The following is a 20,925-nucleotide window of genomic DNA, read 5'->3' on the forward strand; positions in this document are numbered from 1 at the left end:
TTCAGTCCAAGACTGCTCCCTATAATCTTGAGGCTATGCCCTTTTATCTTAGTTTCGCCTGCCAAAGGAAATACCCTATCTACTTCTATAATCTATTTCCTTCATAATTGTATATGTTTAAGGTTCCCCCCTCATTCTTCTGAATTTCAATGAACATAATCCCAGTCTACTCAGCCTCTCCTCATAAGCAATCCCCTCAATAATCAACCTAGTGAACCTCCCCTGCACCCCCTCTAGTGCCAGTACATTCTTCCTTAAGTAAGGATATCAAAACTGAATGCAGTACTCTAAGTGTGGCTTCACCAGCACCCTATACAGCTGCAACATAACCTACCTGCTTTTAAACTCAATCCCTTTAGCAACGAAGGACAAAATTCCATTTGCCTTCCTAATTACTTGTACCTGCAGACCGACCTTCTGTGATTCATACACAAGGATACCCAGGTCCTTCTGCAGAGCAGCATGCTGCAACCTCTTACCATTCAAGTAATAATCCTTTTTACTGTTACTCCTACTAAAAATGGATGACTTCACATTTATTAACATTGTATTGCATCTGCTAGACTCAAAGTCTCTATGCTCCTCTAATGGGAGGTCACTGGCTGGGCCAGCATTTATTGCCTGTCCCTAGTTGCCTTCGAAAAGGTGGCAATGAGCTGCTTTCTTGAACTGCTGCAGTCCATGTGCTGTTGGTAGACTCTCAATTCTGTTAGGGAGGAAACTCCAAGACTTTGACCCAGTCACCGTGCGGCAGTGATAATACTTTACCAAGTTAGGATGGTGGAGGGGAATTTGCAGATGGTGGTATTCCCACAAATCTGCTGGCACTGTCATTCTAGAAGGAAATGGTTGTGGGTTTAGAAGGTGCTACGATTCTTTGGCAAATTTCTGCCGTGTGTCTGGTAGATATTACACACTGCTGCTACTGATCAGTGGTGGAGGGAGCGGATGTTTGTGGATATAGTGCCAATCAAGTGGGCTGCTTTGTCCTGGATAGTGTCAAACTTCCTGAGTGTTGCTGCTGATCTCACTGAATGGCAGCATGAGTTCAAGAGGACTGAATGACCTATTCCTGCTTCTATTTTTTATTTTGTTATGATTGATGAGTTATACCACTGCACGCCAAAAGACAGGTCTCCCCAGAGCCAGGGGAAAAGGCAGAATCACACAGTTTCGAGAGAGTTCACATTTATTTATTCTCAGTTTGACAAACCATTGTTTTCATAATGACTGAAGAAAATATTCAGTATTTTAGCAAAATCAGCATGCAGCACTGCAAATATTAGTATATTCAAAAAACTGAAGCTACAGAGAATTCACTGGTTTTTTGGGGAGAAAAGGGAAACAAAATGTGCAGAGGACATGCATGCACTGTCCTTCTAAAGGCAACTATATTTTACAGGGCCACAAGGGAAGCCCAAAGCACTCAATATTCAACTTTAAACCTTCGTCAAAGTTCCTGTTAACATGGCTTATTTTGAGGCAAGATTTGGTTCAGATTTCTCCTTTTCCTTTACACCTCACGCTCCTCAAATCCTGTCAACCCTTCATCTCAGTTAAAAGATCTACCTGTTGTTCCTTATTTCTCTTCAACGAGAGATAGACTAATCCACTGAGGAACTTAAAATATAAGTATAATAACACAAAAATAAAGGAACTTTCCAACTAGCAGATTAGCAGCCAATTTTAACCCCAAATCCAATGACAAGGCAGATGTAGCAGTATTTTAAGGTTGTGTCAGAAACCTGCAGGTATATAACTGCAAATTCATGGTCTATGGTCCGTCACCATCTGCAAATTAAGATGTATGGATAGGGTTAAACAATTCAAAGAAAACCTATTTTCAGATTAGGTCATGCAAGGGTTAAATCACAAGGATAAGTGCTCTCGCTGACAAAGAACAAACTGATCTTTTGAGGACTGAATTGGATTGCCATTTATATAAAAGAAGTGAGGCAAATTTATAATGAAATGAAAAGTGCTGCCTCATAGCATCATTACCAACATTGAATCAATTCATTTCTGATCCACCCAGTACTTGCTGATCCCATGAACTAGCCATACACCAAGGAACAGTTCACAGAGGTAAATCACAGGACGAATAAATCCTTTAATCTTCTCATGTAATTTACTTCAGAAATACCGTGTCACCTTTGGCCCTGTAGTAATACCTTCATGCATGAGTGAAAAGATCATGGGTTTGAGCCCCACTCGAGACATTTGAGCAAGTAATCCCCAGTGCAGTATTATCAGAGGCACTGTCCTTTGGACAAGATTTTAAACAGAGCTCCCATCTGCACTTCTCAGGTAGATGCAAGCGCAGAGAGTTCTTCCTAATATCCTAGTTAATATTTGTCTCTTAGGCCAACATCACACACAGATAATCTGGCCATTTTCACTTTACTGTTTGTGGTAGCTTGCTGTGCATGAATCAGTTGTTGTGCTTCCTGTACTATATTTCAAAAAGAGGTTCATAATTGTGTATTGTACTTAGAGGAATGCTGGGATAGCCTGAGGTCATTAAAAAGTACCAGATAAACACAAATCTTTCTTTTCTTTAGCAAGCTCAGGACAGAGTCTGAAATTCAATATAATTAAACAGAACATCAAATATAGAACGACTGAGGCAAAAATGATGGAACCATTTAACAACCAGCATTAGGAAAAACTGAAGGGTATCTGAGTGGATGACCTAAGATTCAATTGCCTTCCTTTTCCATAAATATCTAGTGCTCATGAAAGGTGAGGAGGGAATGGAGGTGATAAACAATCAATCTATGGTTAAAATAGAGATGTCCTATCAACTGCAAGGCGTTCGACAAGGTTGCCCATGGGTGACTGATGAAGGGCTTATGCCCGAAACGTTGATTCTCCTGTTCCTTGGATGCTGCCTGACCTGCTGCGCTTTTCCAGCAACATATTTTCAGCATGGGAGATGGATTAGCAAGGTTAGATCTCATGGAATATAGGGAAAATTAGCCATTTGGATACAGGACTGGCTCAAAGGTAGAAGACTGAGGGTGGTGGTGGGAGGATTGTTTTTCAGACTGGAGGCCAGTGACCAGTGGAGTGCCACAAGGATCAGTGCTGGCTGCTCTACTTTTCATCATTACATAAATTATTATTTATGTAAGCATAAGAAGTAAAGTTAGTAAGTTTGCAGATGTCACCAAAATTGGAGGTGCAGTGGTCAGTGAAGAAGGTTACCTCAGATTACAACAGGATCTGGACCAGATGGGGCAATGGGCTGAGAAGCGGCAGACAGAGTTTAATTTAGAGAAATATGAGGTGCTACATTTTGGAAGCAAATCTTAGCAGGACTTGTACACTTAATCATAAGGTCTTTGGGAGTGTTGCTGAACAAAGATCTTTGAGTACAATATCATAGCTCCTTGAAAGTGGAGTCGCAGGTAGATAGGATAAGATTTTCCTTTATTGATCAGGGTATTGAGTACAGGAGTTGGGAGGTCATGTTGCGGCTGTACAGGACATTGATTAGACATATTGTATGCAATTCTGGTTTCATTCCTATCAGAAGGATGTTGTGAAACTTGAAAGGGTTCAGAAAGGATTTAGAAGGATGTTGCCAGGGTTGGAGGATTTGAGCTATAGGGAGAGGCTGAACAGGCTGGGGCTGTTTTCCCTGGAGCGTTGGAGGCTATGGGGAGACCTTAGAGAGGTTTACAAAATCATGAGGGGCATGGACATGATAAATAGAGAAAGTCTTTTCCCTGGGATGAGGGAGTCCAGAACAAGAGGGCATAGGTTTAGGGTGAGAGGGGAAGATATAAAAGAGATCTAAGGAGGTAACTTTTACACGCAGAGGGCAGTACATGTATGGAATGAGCTGCCAGAGGAAGTGGTGGAGACTACATTTAAAATTGCAACATTTAAAAGGCATCTGGATGGGTATATGAATAGGAAGGGTTTGGAGGGGTATGGGGCAGGTGCTGGCAGGTGGGACTAGATTGGGTTGAGATATCTGGTCAGCATGGACAAGTTGGACAGAAAGGTCTGTTTCCGTGCTGTACATCTCTAATGATGCTATGACTCTAATCTTACAAACACTTTGATGCCAGTTGCTGAACACAGTTCTCTATTCTTGGTTGTTAGGTGACCACTGGAATCCACATTTAAGAAAAGCATTCACAAAGCTTCACGCACATGCAACATGTGGTCAACCCTGCTTTTATCAAAGTAGCTTTAAAACTGACATCTTTTCAATAAAAAGGCACTAATGCACAAACTACAACACTACAGAAAACACCAATGCAAAGAGATTTCTGCCCAAAAATCACATCTGATTTAGAAAGGCAGCCAACTTGGTGTTAGAATTTGCAGATGCTGTCAGCGAATAATTAAATAATTAAATAATTAACTAGATCAAAGTCAAAAGGATGGGTTTTTCCTCTCCCTCACCAGCTACAAATTAAGATATATAGTGCCTTTCAAGCACAGAAAGGTGCTATGGTGCTAGAAACATTAGAAAGTACAATACTGAGCTATGTGGCAGGGTGGCCCGCGCCAAACAGGGAGGAAAGCATAGGGTTTAGGAAATTTGGGATAGAGAAGGACAAGGATATGGAGGGTTTTTAAACACAAGGATAAACATTTTAAAATAAGCACGTTGCTAGTCCCTGAACCAATGCAGGTCGGTGAACAGACTGATAAAAGAACAAGACTGCAAGTTGCAAAATGGACAGAGATTTAGATGGCAACAGATTTAGCGGGTAGAATGTGAGCGATCAGCTAAGGAGAGAGTGTCTTCTAACAGTCAAGTTTAGAAGTCACAAGACATAACTGAGCACAGATCTGCCAAGACGTTCAAACATGCAATCCGATAACTATTCAAACGTGCAGTTTAATTAGGTAAACTAGTCACCTCTGTACTCATTAACCAGCAATCATTCTCAGTCTGGCAATTATTCTATTTAAAATTCTTGTCTTGGTTTTCAAGTGCCTCCATACCCTCATGTTTCCATATTTCTGTAACCTGATCCAAAATTATAACCAACACCACCCCCAGAGATAGCTACCCTCCTCCAATTTTTGCTCATCGCTGATTTCAGTAACTCCACCATCAGCAGTCACGCTGTCAGCTATGTCCTAAGCAATTAACAATTTCAGCATTCAAATGCAGGCACTGACGATCTCAAGCAACAGACTGACTAACCATTAGCTTTTGACATTCAGAGTCATTGTCCTATATAGGATGGAAACCGAGCCTCCGATCCAAATTGTCCATTCTGATCAGATATCCTAAAGCTAATCTGGTCCCATCTTCAAGCATTTGGCCCATACCTCTCTAAATCCTTCCTATTCATATACCCACTCCAGATGCCTGTTAAATGTTGCAGTTGTACCAGCCTCTACCATTTCCTCTGGCAGCTCATTCCATACACACACCACCCTTGCACAAAAAGTGGTCACTTAGGTCCCTTTTAAATCTTTCCCTTCTTGTTTTGGACTCTACTACCCTAAGGAAAAGATGCATAGCTCCTTGAAAGTGGAGTCGCAGGTAGACAGGATAGCGAAGGCGGCGTTTGGTATGCTTTCTTCTATTTGTCAGAGCATGGAGTACAGGAGTTGGGAGCATCCAAGTAGCTTCAAAATCAACGTTTCAGGCAAAAGCCCTGATGAAGGGCTTTTGCCCGAAACGTCGATTTCGAAGCTACTTGGTTGCTGCCTGAACTGCTGTGCTCTTCCAGCACCACTAATCCAGAATCTGGTTTCCAGCATCTGCAGTCATTGTTTTTACCCAGGAGTTGGGAGGTCTTGTTGCGGCTGTACAGGACATTGGTTAGGCCACTGTTAGAATATTGTATGCAATTCCGGTCTCCTTCCTATCGGAAAAGATGTTGTGAAACTTGAAAGGGTTCAGAAAAGATTTACAAGGATGTTGCCAGGGTTGGAGGATTTGAGCTACAGAGAGAGGCTGAACAGGCTGGGGCTGTTTTCCCTGGAGCGTCGGAGGCTAAGGGGAGACCTTAGAGGTTTACAAAATTGAGGGGCATAGATTGGGTAAATACGCAAAGTCTTTTCCCTGGGATCAGGAAGTCCAGAACGAGAGGGCATAGGTTTAGGGTAAGAAGGGAAAGATATAAAAGAGACTTATGGGGCAACTTTTTCACACAGAGGGTGGTACGTTTATGGAATGAGCTGCCAGAGGAAGTGGTGGAGGCTGGTACAATTGCAACATTTAAGAGGCATTTGGATGGGTATATGAATAGGAAGGGTTTGGAGGGATATGGGCTGGGTGCTGGTAGGTGGAACTCGATTGGGTTGAAATATCTGGTCAGCATGGACGGATTGGACTGAAGGGTCTGTTTCCATGCTGTACATCTCTATGATTTTATGACCCTATCCATGTCCCTCACTTTGTAAACTTTGATAAACTCTGCCTCTGATGTTTAGAGAAAATAGTGCTAGCTTATTCAACCTCTCCCTATCGCTCAAACCCTACAAGCCTGCAACATCCTTGTAAATTTTTTCGGAACCTTTTCAAGCAATGACGTTACCATCACTGAATCCCCTACTGACCAGAAACTAAATTGACTAGCCATACAAATACAGTGGCTACAAGAGCAGGTCAGAGGCTTGATATCCTGCAACAAGTAGCTCAACTCCTGACTCTCTAAAGTCCATCCACTATCTATAAAAGGTACAAGTAAGGAGTGTTTTAGAACAGTCACCATTTGCCTGGATGGGTGCAACAACACTCAAGAAGCTTGACACCATCTATAACAAAGCAGCCCATATTCATTCTCTCCATTACCAACAATCAGGAGCAGCAGAGTGTGTCATCTACAAGATGTACTGCATAAATTCACTAAAGCTCATTTGGCAACACTCTTCAAACCCTTGACCACTACCAAGAATGACAAAGGCAGCAGGTACACCACCACCTGCAAGTTCCCCACCAAGCAACACACCAGCCTGACTTGAAAGCATACCAAAATCCGAGATTTCCCTCCCTAATAGCATTGGGGATCTACATACACTACATGGAGTGCAGCAATTCAAGATTGCAACTAGGAAACTAGGTTATTATATTAAAAGTATAAATGCAAGTTACATTTACTTCTGTAAAGTGCACGTTTCAAAGTTCAATTTTGTAACTTCACTCTCATTTCTGGCATCTCATAAAGGTGGCAACATACCAGATTTAGCGTCATTGTTTCCTTAGTTTGGGTGCATCACTATCACACCACATGGTGCAAGTGCAGACTGATCAATTTGGGAAGGAATAATAACTTTAGCACGACACAAAGTTCATTCATATTCACAAGAACAAACAGCAACCTAGTGTGATATGGTGATGCTCCACAGATGCTGCCTAACCTGCTGTGCTTTTCCAGCACCACACTTTTTGACTCTGACTCTCCCACATCTGCAATCCTCACTTTCTCCTAGGCAAGATTTAAAGTGTCATATGTACCAAAGTACCACTGAAAAAGCTACAATAAACTCCGTGTTAAAGCATGGCTTAAACAGAATATGTCACAACATTATTAAATGACTGGTACCACTAAGAACAACCTATAGGAAGCTAAAACACCCAGTTTAACAGGGAGTCAAATGGTGTGCGCCAGTGTGTTTGGGGTTGAATGGTTGGTAAGAGGTAAGAGAAGGAAGATACGTAGATATTAAAGAAAACAATGGTGGTATTAAAGGAAAGAAAACACAGTCACTTTTACACAGTCTGTTCACGTTGGTATCTGGATATTTATATAATTTTGTTTTGAATGCTATGCAAAGAAATCGATATTTAAAAAAATAAATCCAGCCAGAAACTGTACAGAATAATCCACTTCAAGCGATCACATGCATGTGCCAGAAAAGATCATATCATTGAATGCATTGGAATTTACCCACTTAACGACAGGCAGCCAGGACAGAAAACATACAAGAAAGTAGGAGCTGAGCATACAAGCCTCAAATCAGGTTCTGACACTATTGTTGCTGTTTCAGCACCCAGCTTTTTGCACAATGTAGTGCAACCTTCATTATTCAACACAAGTAGGATTAACTGCAAGTCCTTCAGCAGCAGTTTACCAAGCCTTTGCAATAGCTTTGGAAATTTGTTCAGTGAATAACTGAGTCTTTATTGGCCTGAAAGGTTACAGGACTCAATCTGAAGATAACTGTGCTGATTAAGCCTTCGAGAAAGCGCGAGTGTAGCAAAGTCAACTAGCCCTAGCCCCCAACAGAAGGAGTATAAAAATTGAATAATCTTAACTTAATAATACTTTTGTACAGAATAGCAACAGCACGAAAACAAGGATCATAAATTCAAGGGTCTGGTTTATGACAAAAATGCTTATGAAAAAAATGGCTCTTTCCAAAATAAAGGGAATCCTGCACAGTAGTTGGGAACCTAACCTGGGGTGGAGGTGTGCTGTGTGTATCTGTCAGGTTACTTTTAAATAATGAAAGAAACAGTGATTATATGAAAAGTTTCAGGGAATAACAACCAATGGGAAACAACCATAAAGTTGTTGATCAAGAATAAGTGCCAATTTGACTGTGTCATTCAGGGATAGTGAAACATTTCACAACGTAAAAGAATGAAAAATATCAAAGCAAAGGCCTGGGTCTGTGAGGGGCGACAAAACAGATTAATTATATCAGGATATAAAGCATTAATTTCTGAAGATATTTTGTATTGACTTAAGTTGCATTCACTTGAATACAGAAGATTGAAGACTGATCAAATCAAGGTATTGAAAAAGATTTAGATCAGGTAAGTTAAATAGAATCTCTGGTGGGAGAATCCAGAAGTGGGTACAATCTTGAAACTCAAGCTTGTCTGTTCAATTATGAAATCAGTTGTATTGCTTCATAAAGGGAAATGGAAAGTTGGAAGACTTATTCATGGTAGGATTTAAGTAAAACTAAGGATATGAAGTAGAGATAGGTACATGTGATTAAAGCAGACACCTAACTAAAGCATTCATCTAACTGAATGGCTGAGTAGTCTCCAGGGACTGGATGGGGTTGGTTAGCTCAGTTGGGTGGATGGCAGGTTTGCAATGCTGAGTGACATCAACAGCTTGGGTTCAATTCTCACACTGGCTGAATTCACTACAAAGGATTCTCCTTTTTAACCTCTCCCCTCACCTGAGGCATGGTTAAACCATGACGAGTGCGAGTGTGAATGTGAGTGTGAGTGTGAGAGTGTGAGTGTGTGAGAGAGTGAGAGAAAGAGAAAGAGAAAGAGAAAGCAGCCTCATAGGGCTATGGTGGATTTTGTCTGTTCCAATGATCAGGGTGCCAGTTTCTAATGTTGTCAATGATTATAAAATTGGATAGCCACATGGTAGCCTGGTGGACCAAACATCAAAAAAAAGTAAGCAGTGAATGACAAGGAGATGCAAAACTGTAAATATCTGAAGAAAATCGCAGGGTAACAAAAAGTTCACAAATTATATACTGAAAAACAAGTTGAAGTTTGAAAAGGAAATATACTTATTGTTTTCTCTTTCTAGACATTGATTTTATTTTTTAAAAAGGTAGCATTTCAATTTTCATTGATCAACAGTTGATCTAACTTAGATATTATATTTTACAGTGAAGTTCAACAACTGATTCTTAAAGTAAGGGATAATGGGGAAAGGGAAAATCTTGACCAAATTTGAAATTGAAACATGCAGTAATGCAAAATATCAGATGTTGGAAGTCAGAGCTAAAACCAAGAAATGAAGAAAATATTCAGACAGAAATAGTTAACCCTTCAAGTTGTTCACCTTTCATCAGAAAGTTAAGTGTGCTTTTCTCTCCACAAATGCTGCTGGACTTGCTGAGCATAATACATGCAAGAAGTTCCTTTTCACATCTCTCTGGGCTCTACTGCCTTGCCTTTACGGCACTCTTAAACATTACAAATTTTAATCCACAAGAACTTCTCAACATCTTTTGCAGATTTTATTTTTAAAAAAGAAATTATGGTATTTAAATAAAAATGAAAAAGTCAAATATTCAACAGAAAGGAACAATTAGCAAATGAAATGTTTAAATCGGTATTACTGCAACTAACTCTACAACATCTTCAATCAGAAAAAGTGGTGTCAAATTTGCCTACTGACACTATGCAAATACATGGAAATTTCAGATTTATTGTAATCTTGCTTACAAATGTGAATGAAATAGTCAAAAGTCCAAGCAGCATTGGATTAAATAAACTATTTTAACATTTGCAGTAAACATTTTCCCATTTTGGTATTCCCAAACATGCTTAAACAGTACAAACTGAAGGATGGTAAAATACGTATCTTTAAAACATGTCTTTGCACAATCAGCTTCACATTCACAATGGTTGATATTTCACACTATCCCTGGAACAATACACTGAACATTCCCACCCCCACCCCCCAGACTGTCCAACAACAGTTTCACTGTACAGTCCAAGGACAGACCGCCGTGACCCCACCCCCCACCCCGAAAAATAGATTGCATGGGAACAAGCTCTCAGGGTTAACTGATAAGAGCAAAGGTTGTGGATAATACAAGGAAAATCTGCAAAATTTAAGAACGATACATAAGCATTCCTCTTACTTCTCACGAAATAAAAAAGGGGTGGGGGGGGGTTAAAGGAGGAAAGAGAGACTCTGCATTCTCCACAGCAAACCCTTCGCAACAAGTCTAGTGCAGTTTTAAAGGAGTGTCAATGCTGTCAGCGGCCTCCCGGGACACCGACACCAACACGACATCCCGGGGCGGGGGGCGTGGGGCGGGAGTTTACACTCAGGCCAGCTCCGGGCTCCGGGCCCCGGCGGAGGGGGGGCTCCCGTCACCGGCAGCGTCTGCGTATGGCGAGGTTAACCCAGTCCGGAGGCTCGTAGCGGCCTACAGGCCTTCCCCCGCCCACACCCCCAACTTCAAACACCGCACCCCGCCCCCTCCACGGTTCCCCGGGGGAAGAGGGGGCGGCCGCTCCCCCCACCCACCCAACCCTCCTCCCCCTCCCACCCACCTTTTGCAAACCGAGGGGGAAGAGAGAGTCAAGGGGTTCATCGAAAGCGCTCCCTCCCGGCGCCCTCGGTCATGTTCTCTTACCCACATCACTCGGGCTCTGGCGGCCGGAGCGGCGCCTCGCCTCGCCTCGGCTCGGCTCACCCAGCCCGCTCGGAGCGGCGGAGGAGCCCCGTGGAACCATCGGCTGCCCCGAGAGCTGTCACTCAGAGCCCGAGGGGGCGGGCGCTCGAGAGGCGAGCGCTCACCGTGGGAGGGGGGGGGGTGTGGGCAATGACCCATTGAGGGGACCCCCTCTGCATTAACACCAAGAGGGGGTGTAGGCAATGACCCATTGAGGAGACCCCCTCTGCATTAACACCAAGAGGGGGTGTGGGCAATGACCCATTGAGGGGACCCCCCCTCCCTCAGCAATTACGCTGCAAAGGGGGGTGTGGATAATGACCCATTGAGGGGACCCCCTCTGCATTAAACACCGCAAGAGGGGGTCTGGGCAATGACCCATTGAGGGGACCCCCTCTTGTGGTGTTAATGCAGAGGGGGTCTGGGCAATGACCCATTGAGGGGACCCCCTCTTGTGGTGTTAATGCAGAGGGGGTCTGGGCAATGACCCATTGAGGGGACCCCCCCCTCCCTCAGCAATTACACTACAAAAGGTGGGTGTGGGCAATTACCCATTGAGGAGACCCACTCCCTCAGCAATAATACTGCTGGGGGGGGGAGGGGAGGGGAATGGGTAACGACCCACTGAGGGGTCCCCCTCCCTCAGCACAATAACATTGCGACTGGGAGTGTGGGTAATAACACATTGAGGGGACCCACCTCCTTCAGCAATAACACCGCAAAAGGGTGGGTGGGGTAACGACCCAGGTGAGGGGACCCCTCGTCCCGCAGCAATAAAATTGGGAGGGTCTGTGGGTAATGACCCATTGAGGGGACCCCCTCCCTCAACAATACCACCAGATGGGCAGTGGGCTTTGATCCAAAGAGGGGACCTTTCCCTCAGCAATAATCACTGGGAGGCAGAGAGTATGAGCAATGACCCACTGAGGGGACACCCACACTCAGCAATATCACAGGGGACGTAGGCAATGATTCTTTGAGGGGACTCCCCTCCCTGAGCAATATCACTGGAAGGGGGGTGTGGGCAATGACCCATTGAGGAGGTCCCCCTCAACAATGACTGGACAGGGTGTGCAGCTGTGATTGGGAGACCCTAATGCAGCACTCCACTCACCCCCACTATTACCAGGAGATATGACAGAGATTATGGATGACCCATCCATTTTTAGGACCAGAAACCTCCTGTATATCACCCAGCTACCAGGGAAAATTCATGGTCACAGTCAGTAAAATACCAAATGAATCATCCTTCTAACATGTCACTGAAACTGGCCATACAGTCAGCTGGAGGAAATACAGTCAATTATGACAAACCTGCTCCAAAACATCAGAAACTACTGTACCGTTTACATCGTGGAAGCCGTACTTTTCTCTTTTTCTCAGAGGGTGGTAAATGGGATCCAAGTCAATGTGTTGTTGATAGCTGTCTGTTGGAAATTACCACACCCTGAGAAAAAGAACAGGAAATGACAGCACCAACCCAAGGAAACCTGAACACAAATAAAAAGTGGGCCATACCACCAGTGCTTTATCCAAAGGCTCACTGATGATGTTACCTAGTATGGTGATGAAACGTCTGAAAACGAACCTTCTAGCTCAGCAAACAAACCTATATCTAGAACCTCTACCTGAACTAAAAATTTTCTCAAAGCTTGCTAGCTGCTATTTATATCTGTCAGGTAGGACTTCCTGATTGGTCCAGGTTAACAGCTCCAATCAGGGAATTCATACTCAATTAGATCCATCTTGCCAATCTTGCTCCAATCACGTCAGAATCCCATTATTCAAAGTACATAAAAAAAGAGTAAATGTACCAGCCTCCACCACTTCCTCTGGCAGCTCATTCCATACACGCACAACGTTCTGCATGAAAAAGTCGTTCCTTAGGTCCCTTCTTTCCCCTCTCACCCCAAACCTATGTCCTCTAATTCTGGACACCCTCCACCCAGGAAAGAGACTTTGTCTATTTATCCTATCCATGCCCCTCATGATTTTACAAATCTCTATAAAGTCACCGGTCAGTCTCCAATGTTGCAGGGAAAACAGCCCCAGCCTATTCAGCCTCTCCATATAGCTGAAATCCCCCAACTCGGGCAACATCCTTGCAAATCTTTTCTGAATCTTTTTATGTTTCACAATATCCTTTCAATAGAAAGGAGACCAGAACTGCACGCAATATTCTAAAAGTGACCTAACCGTGTTCTCACCTCTGGGCTGAGAGATCCGGATCACTTGCCTAACAAATTGATTAAAATAGCTTCAAGCAAAATACAAAACAAAAAAGGAAAAGAAAACACATCAGTGGTTAAATAACAAAATAAAACACCCTTTATTCTAGCCAAACAGAATATACTGCCTGGACCAGGGGTCCTGCACCTTCCCACAAATCCCACCCTGGAATCAAGTGTTCCACAACCTCTTCCCTCGACTGAGACGTGGCAAGAGATTGGTACTAGTTAATCATGTGGGTGATTACACTTTACATGTGTTGGTTTAGCTAAATGACCCGCTGCAGCACTGTAATTGTCTCAAATTTGACAGACCTGGAGTACCTGAAGTCTCCGTAATGTTCTCTGCTCCCTCAACCACCTTATCAGAATAAATCCATCTGTCAACTCTTAACATGCCAATGAAACAGTTACTCCATGCGGCAGGGGGTGGGGTTGGGGTTGGGGTTGGGACTGGGGACTAGCATTCCTTTGGAAATGGCAACCATTTGCAGGAAGTCCTAATTTTTTTTTGTTCTTGGGAGTGTGACACTGGCAACGCTCACATTCTTGCCAACCTCCAGTGTTCCACACAAAAGAGCTCAAAATATAAAGAAAAATGCTGTCCTACTCATTTCCCTTCCCAGCATGACACTCTTCTATTTCCCACACTGACCATGCTGGGGCTCAAGCAATCCTGCCAATTTAGTGCCAGCCAACATCACTCAAGAACAAGCACTGATATCTTAGGGCAGGAAGAGGGAACTGTGGGAGCCTCTACTTTAGAAACTTGCATTACAATGGCACCTTAAACACAGTAAAACATTTCAAAGAGCATCCTGAGACAGAGCCACTTAAAGCAATTAGCAGAAAGCAGGAGTATCTTAGAAGTGGAGGCTAGAAGGAGAATATTCCAGAGCCTCTCTTCTTTAGAATTCAAGTTCCGTAAGATATAGCCTGCCCATCCAAGCCAACACACTTAGGACCCTAACCAATCTTGGCAGCATGGATAAAAAAGAAATAAAGTTTAAAAATTAAGGACCAGCAGGGGTCACAATGCAGTAATTACAATCCTCTCTCCAGCCCACCAACATCGATCCCACTTTGCCAGATGAGGCACTTATGGATGGCTGAGGATAACATGTTTGGGCACCCCTTTAAAGCCAACTCAATCCCTCCATTTACAATCCAGGGTCCTGTTGACACTCATCATCCCAGAACACAATAACTCAGCCAAGTAATCAAGTAAGTATGCCTCTATAAAAATGCCTGTCGCTATGCCACAGTCCAACTTCTGCAGAAATGCTTCATCCCAAACCTTTGTTACGTTCAGACTTGACCATTTCAACATCTTCTTGACTCGCTTCCCACCTTTCACCCTCTGGTAACCTGAGCTCATCCAAAATTCTGCTCTCATATCCCAATCCAAACCTTAGTCCTGTTAAACTCTGTGCTCAGTGACTGGTCCCAGGTCCAACACCAACTCAACTTCAAAATTCTCAACTTCATGTTCAAATCGCAACCTACCCTGTAACTTCCTCCTGCCCTATATCTCTCAGGGAACTCTCCTGGTCACCATCCACTTCTTTCACCTTTGGCAACTGTCTTTTCAGCCCAAGCTCTGAAATTCATCCTTCTTCCCATCCCACTCACCCCCAATTCTCTATCTGCCTGAACCGATGACACAGGGTAAAGCAACATGTCAAGGGAACGATCTGTGCCTCCAACCCACACACAAACAGCCCCATGACAGTACATCACATTACTGTCTATTCTTAGAGCAAACACAACATGCCATGCAACTGCAGAGGTCTTCACAACAGAGTTCATTCTTATCCTTGCGTAATGCCAACATTAGTGTGGGATTCAGCAGGAGTCACTCAGCAGAAACTTAACCTACTTTCCCACATTACCTGAAGCAGGCTCAACATCACTATACATGGCTGAAATCAGGATTGAAACCAAAAGACTCCTGGCCTGGAATGGCTCTGCACTGTAAAGGGTTCAGAAAAGATTTACCAGGGTGTGGCTGGGAATGGAGGGTTTCAGTTATAAAAATGGGTTGGAAAGGGTGGGACTTGTTTTCACTGCAGCGTAAGAAGTTGAGGGATGACCTTATAGAATAGACAAGGTCTCTTCCCTGGGGTGGGGGAGTTCAAAATTAGGGGGCATTTTTTTTTTAAAAAAGGTGAGGGGGAAAATGATTTGAAAAGGACATGAGGGACAACTTTTTCACACAGAGAATGGAATGAACTTTCAGAGGAAGTCATGGATGCAGGTATAGTTATAATGTTTAAAAGACAGAGTCATAGAGATGCACAGCGTGGAAACAGACCCTTAAGTACAACTTGCCCATGCCAACCAGAAATCCTATATTAATCTAGTCCCATATGCCAGCGTTTTGCCCATATCTTTCTAAACCCTTCCTACTCATATACTCATTCAGATGTCTTATAAACGTTGTAATTGTACCAGCCTCTACTACTTCCTCTGGCAGCTCATTCCACATACGCACCACCATCTGCGTGAAAAGATTGTCCCTTGGGTCCCTTTAAATCTTTCCCCTTTCAGCTTAAACCTATGCCCTCTAGTTTTGGACTCCCTCACCCCACAGCAAAGGTCTTGTCTATTCACCCTATTCAATCCCCTTCCAAGGTCGCCCCTCAGCCTCTGACGCTCTAATGAAAATAGCTCCAGTCTATTCAGCCTCTCCAACTCTGGAAACATCCTTGTAAATCTTTTCTGAACCCTTTCAAGTTTCATAGCATTCTTCCTATAGGAGGGAGACCAGAAGTGCATGGAGCATTCCAAAAGTAGCATAACCAATGCCCTGTACAGCTGCAACATGACCTCCCAACTCCTCTACTCAATGCATTGACCAATAAAGTCAAGCATACTAAACACCTTCTTCATTATCCTATCTACCTGCAACTCCACTTTCAAGGAACTATGAACCTGCACTCCAAGGTCTCTTTGTTCAGCAACACTCCCTAAGACCTTCCATTGAGTCATGCCTTGATTTGCCTTTCCTAAATGCAGCACCTCACATTTATCTAAGTTAAATTCCATCTACCACTTCTTGGTCCATTGGCCCATCTGATCAAGACCCCATTTTACTGAGGTAACCTTGTTAAATGCATTTGGAAAAGACCATGAATAGGAAAGGTTTGGAGGGATTTGGGCCAAATGCAGGCAGGTGGGACTACTTTAGTTTGGGAACACGGTCGGTGTGGACTGAATGGTCTGTTTCCATGCTGCATGACTCTGACTCTATATGGACAGTGCTAATTATCCATAGATCAATAAAGTACCACTCTATCCTAGACGAGTTGTGGATTAAAGTTCCACTCTAGGGCAGAAATGTAAAACGTTGCACATTCAGAGCTGCTTTATTTCTGATAAAATGTTATATCAAAACTCCACCTTTCCTCATGTGGAAACCCTCAGCAATAATTTGAGGACGAGGACAAGGACAAGGACGAAATTATTCTTTGGCCAACAGTTCAAAAGAGAGGATTGAGTCATTATCACACATTGATGATTGTGGGAGCTTGCTGTGCTCAAATTAGCTGCAGTGCCTCCAATGCGATGACCGAGATTGTACTTCATTAATCAAAACATGCAGAGCTGGAAAAGTATAGCCAGTCAGGCAGCATCCAAGGAGCAGGAGAGCTGATGTTTCAAGCATAAACTCTTCAATCAGGAATGTCACATTCCCAATGAAGAACTTATGCTAGAAATGTCAATCTCCGGCTTAGAACATAGAACATAGAAGAATACAGCGCAGTACAGGCCCTTCAGCCCTCGATGTTGCGCTGATCAAAGCCCACCTAACCTACAATAACCCACTATCCTCCATATACCTATCCAATGCCCACTTAAATACCCATAAAGAGGGAGAGTCCACTACTGCTACTGGCAGGGCATTCCATGAACTTACGAGTGAAGAACCTACCCCTAACATCAGTCCTATATCTACCCCCCCTTAATTTAAAGCTATGCCCCCTTGTAATCGCTGACTCCATACGTGGAAAAAGGTTCTCACTGTCAACCCTATCTAACCCCCTAATCTTCTTGGATGCTGCCTGACCAGCTGTGCTTTTCCAGCACTACATGTTTTGACTCTGATCTCCAGCATCTTCAGTCCTCACTTTCTCCTAGTTGATTACATTTCATTAGCTGGATAGTGCATTGAGGCACCAAAGGTTGTGAAAGGGACTGTATAAATGCACGCCTCATCTTACTTTATACATGAGGTTTTTGGGAGGAGATCTGGTGAAAACTTCCAGTGTCCTCAGAATAAGTAAAATAAAATAAATGTCAAAAGGAATGATATGGAGAGAGAGAGAAAAAAAAATGAAAGAATAAATAGAGTGTCTTGACGGATTCAACACTTGCACAAACACCAGGTTTTAAAGCCCATCATTTTTTCTAAATACACAGACAGTCCTATTCTGAGCACTAGTCTTTGAGCAATTAAGCCACACATTGCTGAACAGAGTTGAACAGGTTGAACAGAATACAGGGTATATTGTTAAAATACCACGTATCCACTAACTGCATTACTTTCACCCAAAGACTTGCACCAACAATTTCCAACACAAGAACCCGTTATGATCATTGAAAACCACCAAGTAAACATCAATGCTAAAATACACACTAAGCACCTAGAATAATGGATAGCATTTTGGTCAATTCCCCCTTTTATTTTAAGTGGCACATTACTCCTTGGATGATGCTCAATGAGTTTCACCCGCTCTCCAATTCTAGCAATTTCCTCATCGAATCCAAACAGTGCAGAAACAGGCCATTTGGCCCACTGAGTCTACACTGACCCTCCAAAAAGCAGAAAACCCAGACCTAACCCCCACTACTCTATCCCCCCTTTCCCATGACTAAAAATTCCCTGGGCACTATGGGCAATTCATCATAGCCAATCCACCTAACTTGAACATATTTGGACTGTGGACAGAAACCAGAGCACCCGGGGAAACCCACACCGACACGGGGAGAGTGTGCAAATTCCACACGGACAGTCACCAAAGGCTGGGATCAAACCCCAGGTCCCTGATGCTGTGAGGCAGCAGTGCTGACCACAGAGTCACAGTGCCACCCTGTGTCACAGTAATACTGTTTCGCAACTGAAGTCAAGGCTTCGCGCAGAAAGAACCTCACAATACTGTTCAGTAAGCCATGCTGCATTTGAAATGACACAGCCTTAGAGTAAAAGGGAAGACCTTTTAGAATGGAGAGGAGGAGAAACTTCTTCAGCCAGACAGTGGTGAATCTATGGAATTAATTGCTACAGAAGGCTGTGGTTATTGAGTATATTTAAGACAAAGATAGATAAGTTCTTGCGTATCAAGTGGATCAGGGTTAAGGAGAGAAAGCGGGAGAATGGAGTTGAGAAATGTGTCAGCCATGATCGTACAGCGGAGCAGACTCAAATTGGCTGAATGGCCTAATTTCTGCTCCTATATCTTAGGGTCTTATGGGATACTTGATAACTAATGGACTCAGATTCAAGATATCTGATCAGGGACCAGCAATGATAGTAAGGGAGAGGGGGACAGCGAGAGGGAGAATAATCATGATAAAAAGGTTTTAAAACTTTTAATCTGGAGTACACTGCCTGAAAAGGATAATCAAAGCAGATTCAATAAAATATAGGAGAAGTTGGCCATTCAGCCCATTTAGTCTGCTCTACCATCTAATGAGAACATGACTGATCTGATAACCCTCAATTCCACTTTCCCCACCTGTGTCCCATAACTCCCAATTGCAGATAGAGTGCATACTATCTTATGACACAAAAACAGGCCATTTTAGTCCAATGCCATTTATGCTTCCCACCAGTCCCCCCGATTCTACAACATCAAACCATTTCAAATATAAATTCATCCCTCAAACGTGCATAGCTTCCTCTTAAACACATCAAGCTATTCAACACAAGATGTTGGTAGTAAATTCCACATTCTTATCAATCTCTAGCAGTGGTTTATGAATTTGTTTCTTCAATTATTAACGCTATTAACTTTCAAAAGGGATTTGGACATATAGTGAAAAAGGATATCTCAGATATAGGGAGACAGCCAAGCAAGAAGGGCTAATTGAATCAATCTTCGAAAGAGCTAGGCTAAGCCTAATAGGCCAAATGGCTTCCTCCAGTGCTATAAAATTTCATATTCTAAGAACTGAATAAGTATTGGGCTAAAACAAACAAACAAACAAACAGTCGTCTACAACATATGTGATACATAACATGTGAGGGCATCAAGACCATTTAATTTTGTAACCATCTGAAAACACTGTGCACAGGACTAATGTGAATACTGAGAGATCATTTCTACTAGTGGGAACATTTAAAAAAAAATGGGGGCATGGACTCAGAATACAAGGTTGATCATTTAGGACTGAGATGAGGAAAAATCATTTCACTCAGAGGATTGTGAATTAGCACATTAATTAGTCGATAGAGACACGCACAAAATCAAGTCCGGTAATTAACAGCATGCTTAAATACCCTAAAACAGTGTGATCATTGTCAGCAAGAAACAATCACTTTTTCTCAGAAGGATACCAGCCTGGAGTCCTATTCCTTCAGCTTGTGAATAGTTTTAAAAACGTCAAACTTTAAATTCTATTTTTTCCTCATTTATCCTGTCTTTTTTCTCCTCCTCTTTATCCACTCTTTCCCTTTATTCCTGTTAGCGTGCCTGATCCAAAACTGAACTTATCCATTTTAATTCATGGTGACATGATGGTTATAAATCTCTAGGGTTTCAGGTTCAAATCTCACCAATTCAGTACAAGTCTGGACTAGAAAGCTGGTCTAATGGTAATTGCCAATTGTAGTAAAAACTTACCTAATTCACACATGTCCTTTAATGGAAGGAAATATACTAGCCTTACATTATCTGCCCCACACATCATGTGATTGGATAGCCAGCAACACTTATATCCCATTGAATGAGATTTTAAAACTTTTCTTCTGCAATTATTTTGAATTGGTTCAGGGGATACAATGTTTGTTCTGAAGAAGGGTCACTGCACCTGAAACATTAACACAGCTTTCTCTCCATAGACACTATCTGACCTGTTGAGTTTACCAGCAATTTCTCTTTCTGATGCAATATTTGTCTTGTTTTCACAAGTCCCAGATATTCTGTACTGTCTTCACATTGAGCAAAAATACGATATCCAAACAAGCACAAACAGGTGTAACCAGAGTACAGCAAGAGATGGCTTTCTTTGTAATCCTTGCCTCCTCCTTTGGCGTGATGCTCCCATGTAATGCCTTGGGCTATTTTATCACAGTAAAATGGTGCCATGTCAATACAAGCTAGCACTTGTATGCCTGACATCAGATTCCCAAAGGAACTGTTCACGTCTGGTACAAGGCTGCTGGGAAAAGAGTGGAAGCGCTGCAGGAACATCCTCAAAAGTGTCCCTGAAGAGATCAAGCATACCTGCCAACTCACAGGAGACCCTGGCTTATGTAACTAGCCAAAATAGAGATGACTCATTTGGCAAGGCATTGAAAGACTATGTCGGGAATCGGCAGAGGCAAAGACGGCGCATCTGACCTGATGCTTCAAGCACTCCCTGCCCCAATCGTGGTTAA

At 42.9% G+C, this 20,925-nt stretch overlaps 1 protein-coding gene across 9 annotated transcripts in view; it reads right to left on the reverse strand.

Moving 5' to 3' along the window:
- The window catches only part of zbtb47b (zinc finger and BTB domain containing 47b), a 289,481-nt gene that overhangs the window by 206,092 nt on the left and 62,464 nt on the right, over positions 1 to 20,925 (reverse strand). Inside the window, exon 1 of one of the 9 annotated variants that reach the window (XM_072576340.1) lies at positions 11,056 to 11,201. The exons of 5 other annotated variants lie outside the window; for them this stretch is intronic. In XM_072576340.1, the coding sequence (XP_072432441.1) occupies positions 11,056 to 11,061 (6 nt within the window). In that variant the 5' untranslated portion in view covers positions 11,062 to 11,201. Of the gene's footprint in view, positions 1 to 10,972; positions 11,202 to 20,925 lie in introns of those variants that run through there. 3 more of the 9 variants (XM_072576337.1, XM_072576344.1, XM_072576342.1) reach the window with 3 other exon arrangements.

Source organism: Chiloscyllium punctatum, chromosome 8 (genome assembly GCF_047496795.1).
Source record: "Chiloscyllium punctatum isolate Juve2018m chromosome 8, sChiPun1.3, whole genome shotgun sequence".
Classification (NCBI taxonomy): Eukaryota; Metazoa; Chordata; class Chondrichthyes; order Orectolobiformes; family Hemiscylliidae; genus Chiloscyllium; species Chiloscyllium punctatum.